General features: G+C 44.2%; 1 protein-coding gene across 12 annotated transcripts in view; it reads right to left on the reverse strand.

The window, feature by feature from the left end:
• The window catches only part of spata17 (spermatogenesis associated 17), a 548756-nt gene that overhangs the window by 461914 nt on the left and 59199 nt on the right, over positions 1 to 27643 (reverse strand). For 7 of the 12 annotated variants that reach the window (XM_085981083.1, XM_085981086.1, XM_085981090.1 and 4 more), the window contains 2 exons: positions 19706 to 19809; positions 3890 to 4013 (listed from right to left, as the gene is read on the reverse strand). The exons of 1 other annotated variant lie outside the window; for it this stretch is intronic. In XM_085981083.1, the coding sequence (XP_085837209.1) occupies positions 3890 to 4013; positions 19706 to 19809 (228 nt within the window). The remainder of the gene's footprint in view (positions 1 to 3889; positions 4014 to 19705; positions 19810 to 27643) is intronic. 4 more of the 12 variants (XM_085981099.1, XM_085981101.1, XM_085981103.1 and 1 more) reach the window with 1 other exon arrangement.

Consider the following 27643-nt stretch of genomic DNA (forward strand, 5'->3'; position numbering starts at 1 on the left):
AGCATCACTACATTACCAGTACTCTGTGGTAACCCGGATCAGAATGAAAAAAATCTATAGCTACTGCCATTACTTCACTGGCTGTAAAGCGTTTTGGGATGTCCTGGGGTTGTGAAAGGCACTATATAAATGCAACTTCTTTCTTTCTTTCATGAGATAGAAGTGCAATTACCGAAGATACAGGTGCCTAACCCATCACCCCTATGTTCACTGATCTACATTGGCTCCCAGTCCACCAACTCCTAAATTAAAAATTGTCATCCTTGTGTTCAAATCCCTTCACAGCCTAATCCCTCTCTAGGTCTGTAAGCTCATCCAGGTCTACAACCATTCAAGAACTCTGCGTTCCTCCAATTCCCGTCTCTTGTGTATCCCTGACTTCCTTCACACCACTATTAGCGGCCGTGCCTTCAGCTGTCTAGGCCCTAAGCTCTAGAACTCCTTCTCTAAACCTCTCTGCTTCGCTCCTCCTTTAAGACGCTCCTTAAAACCTACATCTCTGATCAAGTTTCTGGACACCAGTCCTAATGTTTCCTTCTTTGGCTCGGTGTCAATTATTTTAGTCTGATTACACTCCTATAAAGTGTCTTGGGTCATTTTACTTTAAAGGTGCTATATAACTGGAGAACTGGTTGGCAGACAGAAAGCAAAGAGTTGGAATAAACGGGTCTTTTTCCGAGTGGCAGGCAGTGACTAGTGGGGTACCGCAGGGATTGGTCCTTGGGCCCCAGCTATTCACAATATATATTAATGATCTAGACAAGGGAACTAGATGTAATATCTCCCAATTTGCAGACGACACAAAGCTGGGTGGGCGTGTGTGCTGTGAGGAAGATGCCGAGAAACTCCAGGATGATTTGGACAGGTTGGGTGATTGGGCAGAAGCATGGCAGATGCAATATAACGTGGATAAATGTGAGGTTATCCACTTTGGTGTCAAAAACAGGAAGGCAGATTATCTGAATGGCAATAGATTGGGAGAAGGGGAAGTGCAACGAGACCTGGGTGTTCTTGTGCACCAGTCGCTGAAGGTAAGCATGCAGGTGCAGCAGGTGGTTAAGGCGGCAAATGGTATGTTGGCCTTCGTCGCGAGAGGGTTTGAGTACAGGAACAAGGATGTCTTGCTGCAGTTGTACAGGGCCTTGGTGAGACCACATTTTGAGTATTGTGTGCAGTTTTGGTCGCCTTATCTAAGGAAGGATGTTCTTGCCATGGAAGGAGTTCAGCGAAGATTCACCAGGCTGATACCTGGGATGGCAGGAATGACGCATGAGGAGAGATTGGATCGATTGGGCTTGTACTCGCTGGAGTTTAGAAGAATGAGAGGGGATCTCATCGAAACTTATAAAATTCTAACAGGGCTAGACAGACTAGATGCTGGAAGAATGTTCCCGATGGTCGGGGAGTCCAGAACCAGGGGTCACAGTCTAAGGATAAGGGGTAGGCCATTTAGGACAGAAATGAGGAGGAATTCACCCAGAGAGTGGTGAACCTGTGGAATTCTCTACCACAGAAGGCAGTAGAGGCCAATTCATTAAATATATTCAAGAAGGAGTTGGATATATTTCTCAAGGCTAAAGGGATCAAGGGGTATGGGGAGAAAGCAGGGACCGGGTACTGAATTTGGATGATCAGCCATGATCGCATTGAATGGCGGAGCAGGCTCGAGGGGCCGAATGGCCTACTCCTGCTCCTATCTTCTATGTTTCTATAAATGCAAATTGTTGTTGTAGACATCATCATTCAGCACTTGAAGGCTCTGGTTAGAGAGGCTATGCTAATGAACAATACTTTGTACTAGTAATACTTTTTTCAAAAAAACTTTCTTTGGCATCCCTAATGGGTGCGTGGAAGTGGTTCATTTTTGTTAAGTTTAATGTGATGCTAATCAGTCTCTCAGAAAGGTTAGAGACATGGATGACCATCTTGAACTTTGTGTTTGAGGAGTTTGTTCAGCATTTTGATATCTAAGAATGGGTCTGAAGCCTGCTCTTTTAGGCACAAGTATTGAGAATAAAATCTGTTCCTCTCCTGGTTTCAAGACATCTCTGCAAAACCATAACAAATGTTTCATCAGTCTAGAGATACAATCACCCTTGAGGATCTCCTTATAACATAACCAATGACACAATGCATTGGGATCTTGGGGCAGGCACATTGATGTGAAAGTTATAGCCCTTGGACATGATCTCCCTTCACCTAGGTGTCAGTAGTGATTGTCTCCCACTGACTGGGTGGCTTGGCAAAACACATTTGTTAAAGAAACATTTTTGTGCAGGAATTACTGAGGGCAGAATAAGTAATATCAAGCTATTATATCAATTATAACTAGGATTCATTTATTTTTGTACCTTGTTCCAAAAACGTTGCAATTTTCAACTGAGAAAACTGTGATTAGAAATTTTTGGAACATAAAAAAAATGATAATGTGCTCTAGCAAATCCTTACAAAAGGATATAGAAATTAACACATTTGGCCATATTGTATGCATATTTCTGTATGTGACCTATTAATTATATTATGTAGCACATTTGGGGACTCCTTCCCCTACCAGTATTTCAGCTTTCTTCCAATTTAGTCCCATTGCTTATTAGCGTGCATTTATTCGTTTGCATGCCATGCTGACTTATTTTCTATCTTTTTCTTTGAAAATAACATGCATGTAAAAAAAAAAGATGGCTTTGAAACCCATGTATAAACTGAAAATTGTGAAAAATATTTCCAGAACTTTCATTGTGCAAGTCATGAGTTTTAAGGATATCACACATGCAAACAGCTCTACAAAAGTTAGTTGTATCAAAAATATTAAAAATAGGTCCTCAAAATTCTAGCAAAAATGTTACCAGTTTTTTTTAGCTCTACAATACTGCTGGTAGAGTCATTAGGCAAAAAACTAAATATTGCACTAGTGTATTTTTTTTCTCTGGTGCACCAATGTCTGATACAGCACATATTTGTTAGGACTCCTTCATGAATGGACAAACCATATAAATTACCGGATTGATATCTCAGCCCTTGCAAGATTACACTTTTTCTACAGAACCCAAACATGCAATTATAGACAAATATTACTGTGTTTACATTACTGGTGCATTATACTTTAAAAATATGAAATAAAGGAGTAAAAAAGGAAAATCACAAATTGTACACTTTTGTAATGTGACATTTGAATTATAAGCTCAGCTTCTGTCCACGTCAACTTAATTGACTTCTTTACAACATGTATATGGCAAAATACTGCATCAGTCGTATAGCAGCTAAACAAACAAAAATGGTTTTACTGCCCTTTTACTATTTTATTTTTCTACCTATTCTGCCAACTATGTAAACAGAGGCTGCTTTGTTTGCTTGTAGCAACTCATCAAAAAATTCTTCGAGACATTTCTAGACACATCGATTTTGAAAAGCGGCTGCTTTATGAACCTAAAGCAGCCTTCATAAAACAAGTCTGTCAGTTGCAATTAACCTACGCTTCGGAACTCTACCCTGCTGAAACAGTTGCAGAAAAGATAAGACAATTAAAAAAATGTTTTACCATCTTAGTTTAACAGCTTGTTGGCTAGTGCTTGACAATACTACAACACAAAACGAGGCAGTCAAAATGAGTTGTTAGGCTGAGGTTATGCCCTTCCTGTTGTGTTATCTGCCAGCAGATCAAACTGCTGACTTGGACTCTTTCTGCCAACAATGCTGATGCTGCCTGTATGAAGATGCTGTCACCTAGTAGTCATGGTGCTTGCACTCCACAATAGAAAAGCACTAAATTGAACTCGAAGTATTGTCTTTGTGATATCATTTCAGCAAGTCATGTCCCATTCAGCCTGATAGTTTATCTCTGTCAGGCAGGGACCCAGGCGACTATGCAAGCTGTCAGGACAGGTACACAGACCTGCTCAGTGCTGAGGAGGTAATGCATCTTTCGGGCTTGGTAATGCTTTCTCCTCTCTTCCTCTTCTACAGCTTTCTTTTCCCGTTCCTCCTTCTTTGTCTCTTCATACTCCTCCAGTTCTTTCCTACAGTTAAGCAGAGATTTACCATGCACATGAACTGAAAAAAGCTAAATTTATAAGCAACTCATTCAATTTCAATAGTTATGTCTTTTTCAATTACTCTTAAGCATGATATTTTACACAAGGTTACAATAGTGAATATACTGACATTTAAAAATCACATTGCTTTGCTTTTGCAGAGGTGCAATTTTTAAATCAACATCAGGCCAAACTGCAAAATAGATGAATTATCTACAATGGCATGGCCCCATTTTACAATCCTACTTCTGAAATTGCTTATTAATATGAAATAAGTTAGAGAATAGCCTGTTTATGTTTGTGTATAGTTTTTCAGGCCTTAGAGATCAAAAAGTTGTACTCACCGTATCGTTTGTATTGTACTGCAACCTGGTAATATGACCTTTCCTGACCTGCATCTTAAACCTATTATTAACTGCTAAGTAGATTTTTAAAGCCAAACAAATTTATTTCCAATGAAAGGATCTCTATCTGTGTTTCTTGCTTTGTGTGGCACCCAACAAACCTCATTAGATCTGTCCATTTCTGCTAGACCTAAGGTATTTGTAACATCAGTGACCTCTGTGTCCTTAAAGAAGAGATTTCTTAATACTTAATCCATCGCAGAAAACAGGGTATTCATTATATTGAAATAATTATATTTATGTAAGATGGAATACAGCAATGAAAAAATGGATTATATTTTAGCCAAGAGCATTTGCCATCACTGTCAATATCAAAAGTGACAAAAAACCTCCTCAGATGCTAACACAAAAATAATAAAAAAACAGCAGATTTATCTGAGAATATCTGATAGAACACTTTGTCAAGTAAACAGATTAAATAATACCTATTATGATTTATCAAATTCTATTAATTAAATGTTTTATCCCTGTGTACTAAACACACTTTTTAACTAGGTTTACAATTTTAATTACACATGTTCTGCATGCCCTTCAGATCTGTTGTGGAAATCATATTTTATATTATATATAACCATCCAACAAACAAAATCAAAGCACATTCACATACATTTTTGTTTTAATAAAAAATAATTTAAAATCACCACTTAAATGTATACATCTGAATAAAATATTGCAAATTATTTTTTCAAAGGACAATAGATTATTTTAAACTGTCAGAATTCTAATTTTGATGATCAGCAATAATATCAATAATGTGCATAAAAATGATATAGATCATTTAGGCAGTGTAGCTTGCTGTTAATGTATATTATTAGAAAAATATAAAAATACAGTTTTTTGTAATATTTAATCGAATATATTTAGATTCAAACATTCTGCACAGTTGCCTTTAAAATAGGTAAATACCAATTTTCATGGCTTAAAAAAAGGTTTGAGGTATTGCATACAGTACATTTTAATCCAATTAAAATAGTTTACTAAAATATTCTGATTAAATTTAATTAAACTGAGATTTTGTAAATAAGCTGTAATTTATTATTAAATGTTAAATCCTTTCAAAATATTTATTCAAAATGATTTTTAAAAGATCTCATCAGTAAATATCAGATTTTTAAAAATGCAATCCTGCTTGTTGAGGTAAATGTGCACATATATGAACTTTGGCTCTTAAATTACATCTATAATAAAAAATATATAACTTATCTCACATTTAAATTTGTACTAAAGTCCTCCATCCCCAGTCATGCACAAATAGGTGTTTATGTAAAAATTCTGTTTGGCTTTAGTAGGGTTAAATTAATTGCCTCACAAGAGAAAACTTACATAGGGGAAATTATCTGATTATGGCAGTAATAATTGCACAGCTGTTTAACACAGATAGAGAAATAATTCATGTAGGCAATAGGCCGTGGTGGCAATGACATTCTGCATTTAGTAAATATGCAAACTGTTCAGTCCTAATTACCCATACTAAAGGATGCCCTTATTAAATGTATAAACTAAAACTGTCTGCTTGACAAGTGATAAATTATTATATTGTGCAAAACTGCATTACAAAATTATGATAGTGAACTTGGGTCTCCTAACTTCATTAAGTGATTTTGCAGGAAAGTTGAATGATCAGAAGATGGACACTGTAATATTGCCAACCATGGAATTGACTAAGAGCAACAGTCTTGTATGATGCAATTACTATGTTACTTTTAGTATTCCCAAGTCAGGTCCCCTCCAGAATAAATCAGGAGCAATTTAAAAGAAAGAGTATTTCGAGATTGTGCACATGAATAAAATGTTTGCTTTGACTTTTGCAATAAATAACAGTAGCTTTTCTGAGCTCCAAGCTAATAATGTTTTATTAATGTCATGACTCAGCAACAGGGCAGCTAATTTTTTATTTCATGATATCATTTGTTTGATCCAAACAGGGGTCTATTTTTTGCATATCTAGCTAGAGGTTAGAAGTGTACAAGCTTACCAATTGCATACTCAGCCTTTAAATTAATCAGATCAATTTATCACTGTAGCAACACAAGTCTTAATTTGAAGACATATTAAGCACTGTACACAGAGGGTAATACAATGCTCAGGTAAGTGTAGTTGATATAAACAGCTCACATTGAAAATTAGCAGTTTTCTTCTCCCAACAGAATGTTACTGTAAATTGTACTATATCGTCTGTTAAATGTCACGGTTTATCGCTAATGTGATGTTCTTCTAAACAGCACTACGTGCAGTCATGCACCAAGGTAACTTGTTCTGCATCCATTATACAGCCCATTTCATCTTATATTGTGTGATGCCATAAATGTCGCATAATTTAACACTACTTCAAAGTATATTAAATTTATAAAAATTGTATTTTCTCCTTAATTATGCATATATGCCATATAAACAAAATGCTTTTTCTGTGAGCTTTGTGCATGCCACCAAGAAATTTTACTCCGGTTTCTGCCATCCTCTCTTGAAGGTACTGTCAAGGAGTTGCCTGGATTACATTTATGCAGAAATTACATCAAAATTTACATGGTTTCTGTACCAGTCTTGCTCACTGGAATATATGCCTAAGCTACCTGCAGATCTCATTTCCTTATTCCGGAGGACAAAAACCAGCATAAAACAGGCGCAAATGCAACGTTACCAATAGGGGCAATAGTGGGTGGGCTGCAATCTTCTGCCATGGTGCCTCATTCTCAGAGCCTCTTGCCTCAACTGCTCCTCTTCCGATATTATGCAGAACAGGGAATTGCCCATTGGGAAGACCATTCCATCTGTTTAGTCCATCTGAATGCACGAGAGGGGACGGAAGATTTTGGGTACACTAGATTGACTACACTTTGGTTAAATATGGAGCCAGTTTCAGTAAGAATTTAAAACAAAAAGCAAAGAAAATTACTATCAAACTCCAGAAACTCAGTTGGCCAATATCAGGTGACTTTTGGCTGTGCTGCACCTAAATTTTTGGGTGTAAATCTATGTTACGACATTATTTGCATCAATCCAGGAAACATGCGTGAGCCGGTCTTTTGCAAGGGTGGCAGAACTGTGTAAATGAGTGGCAGAGGGTTTTGGCGGACATATCTTTGAAATGGCGCAAACAATCGAGGAAATTTATGAGTGCAATGTCTCAGCATAAAACTGGCATAAAATAGTTACACACCTATTTCCTTTGAAATAAATGGTGCCTGTAATTACGCCAAAACTTTACAGCAAATTCTGGGCCACTATCTCATGCTGGGATATGATTCTGCAGGTGCCAGCAGACCTCTGGTATCTTACTAAAGAGGCCACTATTCGTTTGTGATCCTAGACAGTAAGTCTTAACATCCTATTCAACATATATATTAATCAGTCCTCATCCAGCAACTACACAGTTGGACCCAATTTTAACTCCAGGTGGTTTTCCCGCTCAGGCCCGAGTTAAAATTACAGCCGGGTCTCAATGATGTCATTGGGCCACAACATGCATATGTAAAGAAGGTCCCTGTTGGCTCCGGGTGCATGTCCTTGCTGCCTACTCAGAAGAGCAGGTCAGAACTACAGATGTTGTGACCATGGCGGCTTTCGGACAGGTAAGAGCCAGGGCAATTTTAACTGTTCGCCCGCCAGGTTTCTGCTGAGTGAGCTGGGTTAAAATCATCCCCGAATTTCCAGGAGTGGAAACCTTGGATAAATGTATTTCTCTCTGTCTAGCCTGGGGCACTGAAGCCAATGGCCCAGAACTTGGTGTCGGGGGCTTGCCGCGCGTGCAAGCCCCCGATCTGCACTCACCCTGCGCGCTGACATCTGAAGCCTGGGCCTGCTTGCATTTCCTGTGACAGGCCCGGTTCAGATGTCAGCGTGCAGTGCTTACCTGATCCAGCGGCGTAGTTAGTGCGATGTGCCGGCTGGGATCAGGTGAGCACCGTACAACCAATCAGGGGAGGGGAAGGTTCATTCATGAGTTTGAGAGTAAGAACTGTCAAACTCATGGGCCCAGAAATTCCAGAACGGGGCTTGCAGCGCGTGCAAGCCCCGTATTTACACTTACCCCGCGCTACTGACGATCAGCTCCAGGGACGCCTGGACTTGGTGAATGAAAAAGAAGAATCCCGGGCAGCGTATGACGTCACGCCGCCCAGGAGTGCAGCCAGCGCGAAGCCAGGAGCGTGCAGTGTAAGTGAGACACGCCCCTTGAGGTCTCAGTTTCACTGGACACGCCCCCAATGTTTCTGTCAAGCTGCTAAGGATTTTTACATGCAAAGCAGCAGTTTAAATAGGTTTTTGGAAGTTTTCTGAAGATTTTGGTAACTTTTATAAACTTTTTTAAATGTTTACATTATTTTGAGTAATCTGAAGTAGTTTTAAAGAGAATTAAAGCAATTTAAGGACTTTTAAAAGCCCTAAAAGAATTTTTTAAATTCCATTTATTTATTTAGCAATGTCGTCGTCATACGTGTCTTCACACTGTTCCCTTTGGGGAACTGTATGAAGTGGTGGAAGGATTTATGGCCGTGATTAACGCTCATTCCGTGACCGTAACCATCTTTGAACCAGCCATTAGGGCGGTTAGTCCTATGGCGGGAGGGTTTTACGGGCTCCCACAAGCTATACAAGGAGGGGGGGCCACCCACACCCACACCCACGGACGCAAATATCCCACTGGATGTCAACCCAGAATTTAGAGCCGGAACTCCGACTCCACTTGCCGGGACTGTCTGGAGCGGGGTTCGAAACCCTACCCTGATCTGGCCCAGCGGCGGGGATCCTACCGCTATGACAAAGGCCCAATCCGATTAGCAACGTGAAATGGCAGCATAGGGCTCCAGTCACGGGGAGGGAAAAGGCGCAGGAAACGTATGGGTGTCACCTTTTGTGCGGAGTGGGCCTTTTGCGTAGCAGTAAGCATCCCCGCCGCTGGGCCAGAAGGAGTAGGGTTTTGAACCCCACTCCAGACAGTCCCGGCAAGTGGAGTCGGAGTTCCAACTTTAAATTCTGGGTGGACATCCAGCGGGATACTTGCGTCCGTGGGTGTTGGTGGCACCCCCCCCTCAGATGGGTTGTGGGAACCCGTAAAACCCTCCCGCCATAGGACTAACCACCCTAATGGCTGGTTCAAAGATGGTTACGGTCACGGAATGAGCGTTAATCACGGCCATAAATCCTTCCACCACTTCATACAGTTCCCCAAAGGGAACAGTGTGAGGATACGTACGATGATGACCTCTTGCGCAATGCACCTCCTTGGACCCTCAGTCGCAGATGCGAGGGGGCAAGTCGTGCAATTGTTAAATTTTTCATTTTATTGACATGTAAAATGTTGGCCCAGTAATTCCCTTCCAACTGCGCGAGTACGGTCGGGGTACTTACGCATCTGGCCGGATGAAATGCCGGTTTTCAGCATGCACAGTGCTTTTGGGGAAAACCGGCATTTCCTGTCCTCTGAACGAAGGGGTTCAGAGGCAGAATGCGTGCGACTGCACAGGCAGCGCGTGCGCATTATAATTCGCCGCTTTCATTACTGCTTTCAGTGAGGTCAAGTCCTTGCAACTTACACATGAAAAAAGCATGGGTACAGTTGCTCCAGAGGCTGCGGAGGAAGATATTTCTTATCGTGGAGCTTCTGAAAGTATGTATGTCTGTATATATTCCTTTGCGTGTTATGTATATATTCCTTTACTTATGTGTATGAATGTATTATTTAATTATGACTTTCAGAGAAAGTAACTTATTTGAAAATCATAATTAAAAATATACATTCATACACATTAGTAAAGGAATATAAAACATACATACATATACGTAAAGGAATATATGTGGACATACATACATAACTCATTCTCACATTCCATTCACACAGCCACAATTGCTCCTTCTACCTACCGTTCTGAAAACCCTTTTTAAAAAAAAAAAAAATTTTTAACTTTAAAACTTACTTAAAATTTCTTAAAATAACTTCCCTCCCTTTCCCAAACAAAAATATTGCATTTCAGAAGCTCCACGATAAAATGTTTCTTCCTCCGCAGCCAATGAACCACTTTACACTTGCTTTTTTCAAGTGTAACTTCTGAGGACTTACCCTCACGGATTTCATGAATGAAATCTACGAAGTTCACTGCGCAAGCGCTGCCTGTGCAGTCGCACGCGCTCGAGGTCTGGAAATGCCGGCGTTCCCCGCATGCGCTGTTCATGCTGAACGCCGGCATTTCCAACGGCCAGATGCGCGAGTACCCCGAGCGCACTCACGCCTTTGGCCGCGAATTTCTGGCCCATGAAAACTACGGGGGCCCAAAACACTATTTAAACTTTAAATAAAAATTTAAAAAACATCCCAATCATTAAATCTATCTATATATATATATATAAATCGGTACTTCTGTCATTCTGTCTTTCTGTCTATCTGTCTGTCATCGCGTGTGCGTTGCGGGTATGCACTCGAAAGTTACAGGGCGTACCTACGTGCGCGTTACCTCCAAAGAAAGCTTACGCTTCCGAGACGGTTTTAAGCGTATTTACGTTTCGGCCGGGCTAAAATTGCGCCCGCGATATCCCAAAAACCTTCAACATTCCGCTCATTAGCATCTCATTATCCGCTCATTAGCGACAGAGTGACCTTGAGCTCGACCAATCGTACGCCGGGTTGCTGGCGTGTGCCGCCGGGCCAATCGGTGCGCGTGTGGCCGGGCTTTATCGTTCTGAACCGAGGTGAGTCGCCGCCATCTTGATTCCAAACTTTTCCTTTCTTTTTCCCGCTTTCTGCGTCTTTAAAAAAAAACGTTGCTTTTAAAACACATATTGTTTTTTAAAAAAATGATTTAGAAAGTAATTAACTTATCTAATCTCATTAATTTTCCTACCTTTCCCCGTTTTTCCAGGTAGGCCTAGAAGCCTCGGCGTCTCCTCCGCACCCACGCCCGAGCTAGGCACCTCCCGGCCCCACTCGAAGGCTGGCGGGCCGAGCCTCAGCCCAGCGCCGCTAGGGTGCGCGCGCAGCAGGAGCTGAGACGTCTCTCTCTGCCGGGGCTTGCTGAGCGTCCAACGTTACCCTGGCAACGGGCGCAATCGGCGGTCTTCACCTCGGGGGGAGGGGGGGCGGTCGCGACCCTGGGGGGTGGGGGGCCGCGACCCTCGGGGGGGGGGGGGGGCCCGCGCGCGCAGCAGGAGCAGCTGAGACGCGGCGTCTCTCTCTCTGGCTTGGTCAGCGTCACGGTTGCCCTGGCAACCGGGCCCGCCGGCCGAGAGAGACGCCGCGTCTCAGCTCCTGCTGCGCGCGCAATCGGCGGTCTTCACCTCGGGGGGGGGGGTCGCGACCCTCGGGGGGGGGGGGGGGGGGGGGGAGCCCGCCGCCCTCCCTCCTCCATCCCCTCCCCCGCCCTCCCCCCCTGCCCTCCCTCCCTCTCCTCCCTCCCGCCCTTCCCCTCCCGCCCCCCCACCCTCCCTTCCCCTCCCCTGCCCTCCCTCTCCCCCGCCCTCCCTTCCCTCCCCGCCCTCCCTTCCTTCCCGCCCTCCCTTCCCCTCCCCCTCTTCCCTCCCCTCCCTCTCTTCCCCCCAGTCGCTCTCTCTCTTCCCCCCAGTCGCTCTCTCTCTCTCTCTTCCAACAACAACATGCCCTCGAAAAAGCCTCGGCACCGCCGGGCACTTCAGCTAGTTAAGTATAAATAAGTTAATAAAAATAATTTAAACAATTTTTTTTTTTTTTTTGAAACAAATAATTTTTTTTATAAAAAAGGGTCTAAAACGAAACTTACCTTATTGTAGATTCTTTAAAATAATAAATCTGTGGAAAAAAAAATTCTAAATTACACTAAAACACCACTTACCTGTAAAAATAAATACTTACGTGTGCTTTTTACAAGCGTAAAGACCGGAGGCCTTTACACATGCGCAAATCCCCCAAAACAGAGGAAATCCAAGACGCACGCGCTGCCCCCTACAGCGCACGCGCTAGCCTCTTCACCTCTTGGGTTAGAGGAGAGGAAATGCCGGTTTTCAGCGCATGCGCTGTGCATGCTGAAAACCGGCATTTCCTCCGGCCAGACGCGTGAGTACCCCTTCCGTACTCACGCGTTTGGGGAGGAGTTACTGCCCCAATGTGTCTTCAATACTTCCACGGGTGAGATATGCTAAGTTAGCAGAGATCAAGGACTGATTCTGGGAATTTCCTGGTCTGCATGGCTCAGTATTACACCCTCTGGTGCATGTACTCACCAATTCAATGGGGAGGTGGACATTGTATCTTGTCAGTGGCATCAGCAGTGATTATAAGATGGGACAAGGCACTACAAATAGACAAACTTTTTTTTAATTTTTTTTATTCGCTTATGGGATCTGGGCATCGCTGGCAAGGCCAGCATTTATTGTCCATCCCTAGTTGCCCTTGAGAAGGTGGTGGTGAGCCGCCTTCTTGAACCGCTGCAGTCCGTGTGGTGAAGGTACTACCACATGTAGTGTATGTACCTTTAAGGGGAGAACTACTTTTTACAGCTCCTGTATACTGCAGTACCGGCAGTGACCACACCTGTATAGAAACCCTGAGTAGGGATCTGTACGTTAGTTTTTAGAGTAACCCTCATCCAGTAAATACCTGTTGATTGTTCCTGCAGTTTCGTGTCTAGTTATTGAAGGACACACTCCATCAAAAATACACGGATCTAACAGTGGCGACGAGGCAGATTAGAACCTACCTGCAACTCTGCATTACCTCCCAGGGATTCGCTCCTGGAGAACAGTGGAAGAAAGCTGAGGCCAGAAGCACGGGCGTCGACCACGAGCAACCGCCCAGTCATCCAGCAGAGGTTGAGCATCGCAGGAGAGGCTGTTGAGAGCTGGGCTTGGTTCTCCAGTCACGGTGGTCCAGCGAAACGGGCTGGCAACAGGTACGGTGCAGACCCTTCCCGGACAGCGGCGGCTAGAGCCGACTGATGGCACATAAAAGGCCGAGCAGCGTCAACGGGAGAAGAGAGGGTAGAGCGCACAGGGCGCAGCCGGTGTTCAGGACCGAACGGCGTCGACGGAAGAGAGAGGGGAGAGCGCACAGGGCGCAGCCGGTGTTCAGGACCGAACGGCGTCGACGGGAGAAGAGAGAGGCGCGAAAGAAAATGCGCAGAGCGCAACCGGTGTTCAAGGGACGAGCAGCGTCAGCGGGGAAGAAAGGGAAACGCGCAGAGCGCAGCCGGTGTTAAAGGGCCGAGCAGCCGCAGTGGAGAAGAAGGGAGAGCGCGGGAAAACACCATTTTGAGCCGCAGCGGAGAAGGGAAGCGCGGGAAAACGCCATTTTGAGCCAGTCTAACCACACCCAGGGATGCCGAAGAGTGGCAGTATCACAGCGTTCGACAATGAAGTCGAAGATTGGACGACATTTGTCGAACGCATAGAAGTGTACTGCAAGGCGAATGAAGTGCCAGATGAGAGGAAAGCGCTGGTATTGTTGAATTCCATGGGTGCAAAAACGTATGGCTTACTGCGAAACCTAGTAACCCCAGAGAAGCCAGTGGACAAGGATTTTGGAAACATAGTGTCAACCCTACAGAACCACTTAAACCTCACACCGCTGCTGATAGCAGAAAGATTTAAGTTTCACAAAAGGAACCAGCATAAAGATGAAAGTAATGCTGAGTATTTAACGGAACTGCGTAAGCTATCGAAACACTGCCAGTTTGGAGCGGGACTGGCAGATACCTTAAGGGACAAGTTTGTGTGTGGGCTTCAAAGTGAAGGGACCCAGAAACGGCTTTTATCTGAAAAGGACCTTACGCTGGAAAAGGCTTTCAGCATGGCAGTATCACACGAAGCAGCCGCACGGGGCGCTGCAGAGATACAACGGAGACCGCAAGAATATGGCACAAATGAAATGTCATACGGAACAGTGAAGTGTGATCGCTGCGGCAGAACACACGACCATAATGATTGCTGGTTTAAGGACAAAGTGTGCAGACAGTGTGGAAAAGTAGGACACATAGCAAGAGTCTGCAGGTCGGGAAAGAAAACCAGCAGCAAGAAATCTCCACAGGAGAAGTACAAGAAGGTACATAAGGTGACGGAGAGTAGTTCAGACGAACAGAAAAGTGACACAGACTCCGGAGGCAAGGAGCTGGGTTGTCTGAAAATACATAAGGTGATCCAAACGGAGGATCATCAAACTATCTGGGGCACGCTCAAGATAGCTGGAGTCCAAGCGAAAATGGAATTGGACACAGGATCAGCCCAAACAGTCATAAACCGAAGGGACTACAAGCGGCTATTCTCACATATACCCTTGAGAGATACAGATATTGTCTTGAAGACGTACACGGGGCAAAAAGTCTACCCCAAAGGAAAAATAAGGGTGAACGTTGTATATAACGGTAAGGAAACACCAAAAATGGACCTATATGTATTGCCAGATGGAGGACCACCACTACTAGGACGTGAATGGATCCGGAAGATACAGCAAGATTAGCATTCCATACCAGCACAAGATGCCAAAAAGGATGACGACGCCACACCTGGACGACTGTGAAAAATGCTAACTGACGCACAAGTGTTCCAGGAGGGATTTGGAACACTAAAAGGCATAACAGCGACGATCAAAATAGAGGAAAATGCAAGCCCAAAGTTTTTTAAGGCCAGACCGGTGCCTTATGCAATCCGCCCAGCCGTCGAAGCAGAGCTGGAAGGTTTGGAACGTTCAGGAGTACTGTCCAAAGTGGACTGGAGCGAGTGGGCCACACCCATCATTCCTGTAATGAAGAGGTCGTTGAGTAATACGCCTGGGGAACCAAAGAAAGTTCGCATCTGTGGGGACTTTAAGGTGCCAGTGAACCCAGTCCTTCGCACGGTACAATATCCGCTTCCGCGGATTGAAGATATTTTCGCCTCGCTATCTGGAGGGAAACGCTTCACTAAGATTGATCTGGCCCAGGCGTACCTGCAAATGGAGGTCGAAGAAGCCTCGAAACAGTACCTCACAATCAACACCCATAAAGGTCTCTACCAATACAACCGGCTGGTGTTCGGGGTAGCATCAGCTCCGGCTATTTGGCAAAGGGCAATGGATCAAGTCCTGCAAGGGATTCCAGGGACCCAGTGTTATTTGGACGACATCCTGGTCACGGGCAAAAATGACAGTGCTCACCTTGCCAACCTAGAGCAGGTGCTCACTAGATTGAAGGAATATGGGCTCCGAGCAAATCGCCACAAATGCGAGTTTTTCCAGAAGCAGATCTCGTATTGTGGCCACGTTATTGATGAAGAGGTGTTACGTAAGTCCCCTGAAAAGATCGAGGCAGTAGTCAAAGCTCCAGCACCGGAAAATGTGTCACAACTGAGGTCGTTCCTCGGGCTGGTGAACTACTACCATAAGTTCTTGCCGAATTTGTCTACCGTACTACACCCACTGAACACCCTACTGCAAACGGGGGTACCATGGAAGTGGAATGACGAATGTAAACGATCTTTCCAGAAGTGCAAAGAATTGATCACATCAAAAGAGGTGTTGGCTCATTTCAACCCAGCACTACCAATTCGGTTGGCGTGTGATGCATCGCCCTATGGCATTGGAGCGGTGCTGTTGCACAACTTCCCGGACGGCTCGGAGAGGCCAGTAGCCTTTGCGTCTTGGTCACTAACCTCAGCCGAGCGTAACTACGCCCAGATTAACAGGGAGGCCCTCAGCCTAGTGTGGGGAGTGAAAAAGTTCAACCACTATCTGCACGGGCAGAAGTTCACTTTGCTGACGGACCACCAACCACTTGTCTCCATCTTTAATCCAAAGAAGGGTGTGCCGGCGATGACTGCGCAACGGCTACAAAGATGGTCGCTTTTTCTAGGGGCGAACCAATATGAAATCGAGTATAAGGGCACGAAACAGCATGGAAACGCTGATGGGCTATCACGCCTGCCACTGCCTACTGCGGAGGAAGCACCAGCAGTGGACCCTGTCGAAATACTTCATTCGACTATAATTGAACGCTTGCCAGTAACTAACGCTGATATAGAGAAGGAGACCTGCAATGACCCGACACTGTCTCGGGTATATGACTTGACGGTGAAGGGATGGCCAAGACATGGCGCCTCACTGTTGCCAGCATTCTCATCCAGAAGAGAACAGCTGTCAGTATGCCAGGGGACCTTGATGTGTGAATCCAGAGTGGTAATTCCACCCAAGTTAAGGGAGAGAGTGCTCAATGAGCTTCACGAAGGCCATCTGGGAGGGGTATAAATGAAAAGCCTTGCTAGGGCTTATGTGTGGTGGCCGGGGATCGATCAGCAAATCGAGGACCTGACAAAGCGCTGCTCAGGATGGCAGAAGGTCCAAAATGCACCACCACATGCCCCTCTACACCCATGGGAGTGGCCCTCATCTCCATGGCAACGGGTGCATATTGATTTTGCTGGTCCATTCATGGACTCAATGTTTTTAATAGCCGTGGATGCGCACTCGAAATGGCCTGAGGTGATCAAAATGTCGTCCACCACCACGCAGAAAACTATTGCAGTCCTACGGACCATATTTGCCAGGAACGGCTTGCCAGAGCAGATTTGCTCTGATAACGGACCACAGTTTGTGTCCGAAGAGTTTCGAAGATTCATGAAAAGGAATGGGGTAAGGCATTACACATCTGCCCCGTATCATCCAGCCACAAATGGATTGGCTGAGAGGTTCGTACAAACCTTTAAGAAAGCAGTAAGGGCCATGTGCGATGACGACATTCCACTGCAGCATAAGGTGGACAATTTCCTGTTAGCCTACAGAAATGCGACACATGCAGTCACCAACCAGACCCCGGCCATGATGTTCTTTAACCGAAGGTCGAGATCTCGTCTGGATTTGCTCAGACCAAATGTACGAAGGGATGTTGAGAATAAGCAATTCCAGCACATCAATGAGAAGCAGACAAGGAGCTTCAATGTAGGGCAACCAGTCTTGGCCCGCGACTACCGAACAGAGAAATGGCAACCAGGAACGATATGCACACAGCAGGGGCCACTAATGTACACAGTAGATGTTGGGGAGAACATTGTGAGACGCCATGTCGACCAGATCCTAGAGTCACAGGAACGAGTCAACCCCATGTCTCGCGCACCTGGTGATGAACCAGACATACAGGTAGCATCTACCCCAGAAACAGTAGCATCGGAAACTGATGAACTAACTGACGACAGGGGGCCTCCGCACCAAGAACAAGACACTCAGGAAAGGCGCTATCCAGAAAGGATCAGGAAGCCGCCCCAAAGACTGAATTTATAAATGGACTATTTTCAGTTAATGTGCATGTTAAAAGTGTTAATTGTTAAATGAATGTTATGGTACTGTCAATCTAAAAGGGGAGGAATTGTAGTGCATGTACCTTTAAGGGGAGAACTACTTTTTACAGCTCCTGTATACTGTAGTACCGGCAGTGACCACACCTGTATATAAACCCTGAGTAGGGATCTGTACGTTAGTTTTTTAAGAGTAACCCTCATCCAGTAAATACCTGTTGATTGTTCCTGCAGTTTCGTGTCCAGTTATTGAAGGACACACTGCATCAAAAATACATTGATCTAACACCACAGTGCTGTTAGGTAGGGAGTTCCAGGATTTTGACCCAGCGACGATGAAGGAACGGCGATATACTTCTGGAGGGGAACTTGGAGGTGGTGGTGCTCCCATGTGCCTGCTGCCCTTGTCCTTCTAGGTGGAAGAGGCTGCGGGTTTGGGAGATGCTGCCGAAGAAGCCTTGGCGAGTTGCTGCAGTGCATCTTGTAGATGGTACACACTGCAACCACGGTACGCCGGTGGTGGAGGGAGTGAATATTTAAGGTGGTGGATGGGGTGCCAATCAAACGGGCTGCTTTGTCCTGGATGGTGTCGAGCTTTTTGAGTGTTGTTGCAGCTGCACTCATCCAGGCAAGTGGCGAGTATTCCATCACACTCCTTACTTGTGCCTTGTAGATGGTGGAAAAGCTTTGGGGAATCAGGAGGTGAGACACTCACCGCAGAATACCTAGCCTCTGACCTGCTCTTGTTGCCACAGTATTTATGTGGCTGGTCCAGTTAAGTTTCTGGTCAATGGTGACCCCCAGGATGTTGATCGTGGGGGATTCGGCGATGGTAATGCCATTGAATGTCAAGGGGCAGTGGTTAGACTCTCGCTTGTTGGAGATAGTCATTGCCTGGCACTTCTGTGGCGTGAATGTTACCTGCCACTTATCAGCCCAAGCCTAAACGTTGTCCAGATCTTGTTGCATGCAGGCATGGACTGCTTCATTATCTGAGGAGTTGTGAATGGTGCTGAACACTGTGCAGTCATCAGCAAACATCCCCATTTCTGACCTTATGTTGGAGGGAAGGTCATTGATGAAGCAGCTGAAGATGGTTGAAGCTAGGGCACTGCCCTGAGGAACTCCTGCAGCGATGTCCTGAGGCTGTGATGATTGATCTTCAATCACCACAACCATCTTCCTTTGTGCTCGGTATGACTCCAGCCAGTGGAGCATTTTCCCCGATTCCCACTGACTTCAGTTTTACTAGGGCTCCTTGATGCCAGACTCGGTCAAATGCTGCCTTGATGTCAAGGGCAGTCACTCTCACCTCACCTCTGGAATTCAGCTCCTTTGTCCATGTTTGGACCAAGGCTGTAATGAGGTCGGGAGCCGAGTGGTCTTGGCGGAATGCAAACTGGGCATCAGTGAGCAGGTTATTGGTGAGTAAGTGCCACTTGATAGCACTGTTGATGACACCTTCCATCACTTTGCTGATGATTGAGAGTAGACTGATGGGGCGGGTAATTGGCCGGGTTGGATTTGTCCTGCTTTTTGTGGACAGGACATACCTAGGCAGTTTTCCACATTGTCGGGTAGATGCCAGTGTTGTAGCTGTACTGGAACAGCTTGGCTAGAGGCGCGGCTCGTTCTGGAGCACAAGTCTTCAGCACGATAGCCGGGATGTTGTTGGGGCCCATAGCCTTTGCTGTATCCAGTGCGCTCAGCTGTTTCTTGATGGTGGCTATCTCGGGAGTAGGCCGATATGGATCGTCCACTCAGCACTTCTGGCCTTGTCTTCTGCACTCACGTCCTGGACTACCTGAAGCCAAACTGTATCATCCATTGGTCATGAATGTCTCATTAATCGTACATACTGTTGACTTTTAAGCATTATCTTTTCAAATACTTATATTGTTACAAACTTTTTGTAAAATTTGTCTATTTTCAATTCTCAATTAATATTATTTTGCAATTCTTCAGATGTTTAATTGTTCTGTCAATCTCTAAATAAGTACAGATGAAAAATAAATCATCACCATGGAATTACATTTTTAAAATGCAGGAGCTTACCTTACGATCTGATTTTTCATGCTAAGACCTTTGAAATACTTTTTCATTTCATAGTAATTATGGATGCACTTTCGAACATAATATCCACGCCACCTTTTCTGGATCTGACAATGTAATTAAGAATGTGTGAGTACTGCCCTAGTATGTTAATTCTTTAAGTACTAAGTTTAGTTTGTGGCTTTCAAAATAGCAACAGGCTTGGTACCATATTAATAATATCTATAAAATCATTTATTAAAAGTTTTTTTTCCTTTTTATGGACCTGCCATGCCATGCAGCATTTGCAACTTGGGGCAACCTACCAAAAGCTGCTATTACTTAGTGTGACCACGTTCTGACATTTTTTCCCCCCCTTCCTCACGAAGAGAATACAACTAACCTCCCACTGCTAGTACGATGAAGTAGGGATTTGCAGTGAATTATAGGGGCAAACTCGTGACAAAAGTAAAACATATTTGCCTAAGATTTAGTTTGGAATTGGCTTCTTAAATTTCGTCATATTACAAAATAACAACAAAAATAATAGCTACTTGCATTTAATGTAGAAAATATCCCAAGGTGATTTACAAAGGAGGAAATGAAAAAAAGATAAAAAGAAAAAAGGAGTAATTGCCAACCTATAGTAACATGAGTTGGAGAGGTGATTCAAACCTTGGGCTTTGAGAATGTTTTAAAAAGATGTAGCGATAAGTGATAGGGACAGAGGGATTTAATCAGGGAGGTCCAAAGAGTAGGGCCAAGGTGGCATAAGGCTCTGCCACAAGTTGTGGGTCAAAAGGGGAGGGGTGATCAAAAATTGAGTTGGAGGGTTGCTCTAGAAACAGCAGATAGGTTTTCAGCCTTTGGCTCGCTGCCAGTCCTCCCCCCTTTTAAGTCTTGACTTCCAGCTGGACTCCGTGGAGGAAGCACCGGACTACCCACACCACCGCCACCGCCGCCTCCCCCCCACCCCACCCCGATTGGCGAGCTACCTCCAAGTGCTGGTACAGCACATACAGATTGCCAATGACATGCAAATGAGGACCGACCATCAAAATGGCTCTTGCCTCTCGCTGAGTACATTGGGTGGGCAGCGTGATTAATTATAACAGAGTTTAGCACAAGATTTGGAAGTCATTTATTTACTACTATACAAGGAGTAACTTAACTACAGTAAAAATATATTTTAAAAGTATTTGCATTTAAAAAGCACTTTTCACAATCTCAATATGTTCCAAAGTGCTTCACAGCTCATGAAGTACTTTTTGAAATGTAATCACTGTAGTTATGTAGGCAAATGAATCAGCTAATTTGCACATTGTAAGATCCCACAAACAGCAATGAAATAAATGACTAATTAATCTGTTGCGGGATAAATGTTGGCTAAGACACTGGCAGAACTTGCTGTTCTTTTTCAAATATTACAGGATCTTTTACATCCACCTGAGCAGTAAGGTGTAAATCAGTTTAACATCTTATCCAATAGGCAGCACCTCTAACAATGCAGTATTCCCTCAGTACTGCACTCAAGTATCAGCCTAGAATAGTGCTTAAGGCCTCGAATGGAGCTTGAAGCCTCATGCTTCTGACTTGGAGGCAAGAGTGCTATCACTGAGCCAATCTGTCATTTATACTGCATTACTGCTACTATTTATTTAGAGTCAGAGTTATACAGCACAGAAAGAGGCCCTTCTTCGGCCCATCGTGTCCGCGCCAGCCATCAAGCCCTATCTATTCTAATCCCATTTTCCAGCACTTGGTGCATAGCCTTGTATGCTATGGCGTTTCAAGTGCTCATCTAAATGCTTCTTGAATGTTGTGAGGGTTCCTGCCTCTACCACCCTTTCAAGCAGTGAGTTCCAGATTCCAACCACCCTCTGGGTGAAAAAGTTTTTCCTCAAATCCTCTCTAAACCTCCTGCCCCTTACCTTGAAACTATGCCCCCTGGTTATTGACCCCTCTAAGGGGAAAAGTTCCTTTCTATCTACCCTATCTATGCCCCTCATAATTTTGTACACCTCAATCAGGTCCCCCCTCAGCCTTCTCTGCTCCAAGGAAAACAACCCCAGCCTGTCCAGTCTCTCTTCATAGCTGAAGCGCTCCAGCCCAGGTAGCATCCTGGTGAATCTCCTCTGCACCCTCTCCAATGCAATCACATCCTTCCGATAGTGTGGCAACCAGAACTGCACACAGTATTCCAGCTGTGGCCTAACTAGCGTTTTGTACAGCTCCATCATAACCTCCCTGCTCTTGTATTCTATGCCTCGGCTAATGAAGGCAAGTATCCCATATACCTTTTTAACCACCTTAAATCTACCTGTCCTGCTGCCTTCAGGGATCTATGTACATGCACACTAAGGTCTGATCCTCTGTCCTTCCTAGGGTCCGAACATTCATTGTGTATTCCCTTGCCTTGTTAGTCCTCCCAAAATGCATCACCTCACACTTTTCAGGGTTAAATTCCATTTGCCACTGTTCTGCCCATCTGACCAACCCATCTATATCGTCCTGTAGCCTGAGGCTTCCCTCCTCGCTATTTAGCACTCCGCCAATTTTCGTGTCATCTGCGAACTTACTGATCATACCTCCTACATTCATATCTAAATCATTAATGTACACTACAAACAGCAAAGGACCCAGCACCGATCCCTGCGGTACACCACTGGACACAGGCTTCCAGTAAAAAACAACCTTTGTTCTATTACTGTTCAATAAATAGGTTTAGTAGTTGGAATCTAAAAAAGTACACCATAGTGTTATTCTATTGCTTTTTAAAGACAACCAGGCATGGGATAATTTGTGAAAGGGCTCTCTGTTCAATCCCTGGGTACAGTATGAAATTTTACCTGGATATCACAGCAAGTAAAAACACTCTCAAGAAAGTAGAGAGTTAGGGCTTAACTATGAGAGTAATCTGAAACAAGGGAGCTAAAAATATTTAGATATCTAGGGTATCTAAATATTTAGTGAAAAAGGAAACCCAAAAATGTAACACCATGTTCTACCATTCAGTGGTGTGGGATTTTGGGCCATGCACAAAACTATCTTCTGTGCATTTCTATTGCAAGTCTGTTTGAATGATTTTCTGATGCACTCTAATCTGGTTATACTTTTAAAAAATGTTGGTAAAGCAATGCTTTCAATCCTTGGAGGCTAAATGTGATTTCATAAAGCTTATAACATGGGAGTCAAAATGAACAATAACACAAAGGGAATTGTAACCCATTTACAGATTTAACAATAAATTCTAAACTTTTCCTTTGAAAACACTGAAGAAAATAATTTACATAAAAATCATGTTAGTAAGTTAGAAAAATAAACTAAAGAAATTAGATAGGTATTTTTGATTCCTTCAAACATAGGTGTCTGAAAATTCAATTTGTACCAGCATTACTCTGGGCACGTACTGCTATTTAGTTTTGACCCCTTATTTGTATGCCAAAATTATTGTCATTGATTAATACTTGTTGGAAGATTTCAATGGAAGCAAATGTGTACTCAGCAGATCTTCTCAACAGCCAAGCATATCCCGTTCCAAAAGTCAGCTGTAAGTGACCTTTAGAATCATCCAATCAATTATGTAGATTACTCATTAAGTAATGTCAGTCTAAAACCAACCAACTCAATGTCTTACAACTGTAATGACATTTAATCTATGAAACTGGTATTTCCAATTGTAAAAATAAAAAATGAGTTACAAAATGTCATTGAGTCAATATGCAAAATACCAACAATATCAAAAGGATATGAGGGTCAAAATTCCTCAGGATGCAATTTTGGCAGTTACGCTAGGATTGCCTCCACCACTAAACCCACCAGTGTTTTTGGGAGGGCACCTTATTTGCATGCAACAGACAGGCACCAGTACCATTACAGGTGCATCTCCGGTGCCGGCCTACTCCATGAGGCCAGAAACACGAGTGTCCATCATTCACTGCCCACTTCTTTGGCCTGGAATCCACCGATAGGGACAATTTTCGCTTATCTGGGAGCCAGTATGCCTCACATCACTTGCCGTACAGGCATCCGACGATATGCCAGGTCCCTACTGAGCCTCGGGTTCTGCCACCTCTCCACGACATTTGCTTTGTAAGAGGCAGGTAGAGGTTCTGCCCTTACAAGGTAAGTCAGAAACCACCAGCGTTACGGTGGAAGATTGGCAGAACCCTCGAAGAATTTTGTCCCCATCACCTTTTTAATCTCGTGAATTATCTCTGCCTAATTTCTATCACATTTTCATGCTTTTCTGCATTAGACAGAAGAGCAGGATACCCTGGCCTGAGGCCTTGTCTGTGCTTAACACCTGCTAACATGATAGGTGATTTGCAGGGTAATATAGATTTCCCATCTAGTTTAACGGGTGGCACAGCCAGGATCCAGTAAAATATTCTCCATGGGGTGGAGGTCAAATGCCAGTCAAACCTGGAATCTAAATATGGATCTTTGGAATTGGAGTCTAAGGCTATCTACACATCTTACTACACAGCCCAGCTGGCAGATCCAAGTTTTACTACCAGCTGCACTTTGCTGTGCATTGCACTCTCCCGAGCCAGGAGAAACCTCTGCACAGGACTACCTGCATGGATGTGCAGAGCACTACAACCAAGGTGGCCAATCAGTTAATGTTATGAGAGAGCTGTTGGGAACATCCACTTTCTCCTAACATTAAAGAGATTCCACGTTAAATTGAAGTCCAAGCTGTGTAGGCTAGTCACAAACTCTTGCTTTAGTATGCTCAGGGGTCAAATCACTAATTTGACTCTTGACTTACACTGCTGCTTCTACATTGCTGTGCACCCAAAACTTTTGTGTCAATGCAAAAGTAGTGGCTAACAACAGATTTACTTTGAACCCTTGATGTTGCTTGCAAAGCACATTTCAGCTCCCCAGAATGCTTTGAACTTAAACAAATAATAGTTTATTCAGTTCATACAAAATGGCACTTCCTGTACAATGGCAAATGTTCCTAATTGATTTTGTTGAACTATATTAATTTCTTCATCAACTTTGACTTGACAGCAGTTTAGCATATATTTCAGGTAAACAATATGGGGGCAAATTTCATCTCTCACTCAAAACAGGCAGGAGGTCAGTGACAGCTCACCACTCGGGGAGCAGGGGAATCCAGTAGCTCCTCTATGGAGCCGAGCCAGAGTCAGGCCCTGAGAGAGGAAGGAAAGCAATTGGGGAGAGCCACTGAAAGGCTGGCAGTGGGCCTGAAGATTTTTGCGAGGTCAGGAAGAGCATTCATGCTCCTCCTGGACCCACAAAAATTTTAGAAAAAACCCAAAAACTTACTTTTACAGGAGCGGCCTCCAGCAGTCTCTTTAAGGGCCGCTAGTTAGGCTGCTCCACAATTGGTACCACTGGGATAAGTGTGTGTGACGCCCATTCAGCTCAGTGGTATTGGGATTACACAACCAGTGCAGGACCATGATTTAAATATTTAAGTAGGCTCTGGCCTGTCACAGGCTGAAGTACTAATCACCCATTTCAAGGCCAACCTAAAAATGGCATCGGGCGTGCCTCGGATGGCCACAGGGTGGGCATTTTTTCAGGTTTCAACTTTCAGCATAAACAGGAGTTTCTGAAATTAGTGGTAGCATAGTGGTTATGTTACTGGACTAGGAATCCAGAGGCCTGAACTAATGATCTGGAGACATGAGTTCAAATTCCGCCAAGGCAGCTGGGGAATTTAAATTCAGGTAATAAGTAAATCTGGAATAAAAAGCAAGTATCAGTAATGGTGGCCATATAACCAGATTGTCATAAAAACCCATCTGCTTCACTAATGTCCTTTAAGGAAGGAAATCTGCTGTCCTTACCTGGTCTGGCCTATATGTGACTCCAGACCCAGAGCAATGTGGTTCACTCTTAACAGCCTTCTGAAATGGCCTAGCAAACCACTCAGTTAAGGGCAATTAGGAATGGACAATAGATGCTGGCCTTGCCAGCGACACTCACATCCTTGTGAGTGAATTTAAAAAAAATTGAGCTTTGGGCCCCATCAGTATAATTCAAGCAAGCTGAAAATGCAAATTGAGCATCCAGTGACAGCTCGCTTGTTGGTTCCCCACCATTTTGGGCCAGCTGCAACACGTCCTGCTCCTCCTGGCATCACATGAAGGCAAGTTAAAAAGAAACAACTTACTTTTTGTTGGTTAAGCTGCAGTAAGAGCAGGAAAACATGAGCGGCACATACACGGCATCCTTAGTACACTGGACAGATAGACCGCAGATGAAATTTAATGCAGAAAAATGCGCAGTGATTTCTTTTGGGGAGGATATGACATATACTTGAAATAGTTAAGCTTTAAATGAGTAGAGAATTAGAAACACTTAACAGTTCAGATATACAGGTTTTCAAAAGTGGGAGCACAAGTTGATAAGGTTGTAAAAAAGGAATATGGTGCCTGGAGGAAGGTAGTGAGATTCTTGATGGGAGCAATAAGGAGCTAATCTTTGAATTAGAAAATGGTATCCAAGTTTTGATGCAGCAGCAGTAAATAACAAGTCAGTGGAACAGCAAAGCTCTGACGATAGTCAATCGATGGTGATAATGGCAAACATAAGAACATAAGAAACAGGAGCAGGAGTAGGCCATTTGGCCCCTCGAGCCTGCTCCGCCATTCAACAAGATCATGGCTGATCTTCTACCTCAACTCTATTTTCCTGCACTATCCCCATATTCAATTCAATTTTATTTGTCATATATGCAGCAGACGTGTGTACTGCACAATGAAATGTTGATTTTTACGAGTCCTCCCAACATTGGAATAAATATGGCATAACAATGATAAAATACTAATAGAAATACAATAATAATAAAACAACAGTAATAAATAATAATAAATTATACGTTCAGGAGTCTTATGGCCTGGGGGTAGAAGCTGTTTCGAAACCTGCTGGTACGAGACCGTATGCTTCGGTATCTCTTACCGGACGGGAGCAGGGCGAAGAGGTTGTGGCTGGGGTGGCTCGCGTCTTTAATGATTCTCAGGGCCTTCTCCCGGCACCTCTCGGGGTAGATATCCTGGACAGCAGGTAATTTAATTCCTATAGTATGTTGTGCAGCTTTCACCACCATCTGTAGAGCCTTGCGGTCTGTGGCGGTGCAGTTGCCATACCAGGTAGTGATGCAGCCAGACAGGATACTCTTGATGGTGCACCAGTAGAAGTTGGTGAGAATCTGGGGGGCCATTCCAAATTTCTTCAGACTCCTGAGGAAGAACAGGCGTTGGCATGCCTTCTTCGTTACGACGTCGATGTAATGTGACCACGTTAAGTCCTCCATAATGAATATACCCAGGAATTTGAAGCTGCTGACCCTCTCCACCTCAGCCCCTTCGATGTAGATTGGGGTATGTCCCTCCCCCTGCCGCTTCCTGTAGTCCACAATCATCTCCTTTGTTTTGCTGATGTTGAGGGAGAGGTTGTTATAATTGCACCATTCTGCTAGAGCTCTCACCTCCTCCCTGTAGCCTGTCTCATCGCCATCTGTGATCAGGCCTACAACGGTAGTGTCATCAGCAAACTTGATGATGGAGTTGGAGTTGTGCGTGGCCACGCAATCATGAGTAAACAGGGAGTACAGAAGGGGGCTGAGCACACAACCCTGGGGAGCTCCCGTGTTCAGGATCAGTGTTGAGGAGGTGTTACTGCCTATTTTCACCACCTGGGGTCTGCCTGTCAGGAAGTCCAGGATCCAGTTGCATAGGGAGGTGTTAAGTCCTAGCTCACTGAGCTTGTTGACAAGCTTGGAGGGGATAATGGTATTGAATGCTGAACTATAAATCAATGAACAACATTCTCACATAGGTGTTCCTCTTATCCAGGTGTGATAAGGCAGTGTGCAGTACAGTGGCGATGGCATCATCCCTAGATCTGTTTGGGCGGTAAGCAAATTGGAGTGGGTCCAGAGTGTCAGTTAGTAAAGGAGTTGATGTGGGTTTTGACCAG

This window comes from Somniosus microcephalus, chromosome 3 (assembly GCF_052327205.1).
Source record: "Somniosus microcephalus isolate GS21.2 chromosome 3, FLI_Smic_1.0, whole genome shotgun sequence".
NCBI lineage: Eukaryota > Metazoa > Chordata > Chondrichthyes > Squaliformes > Somniosidae > Somniosus > Somniosus microcephalus.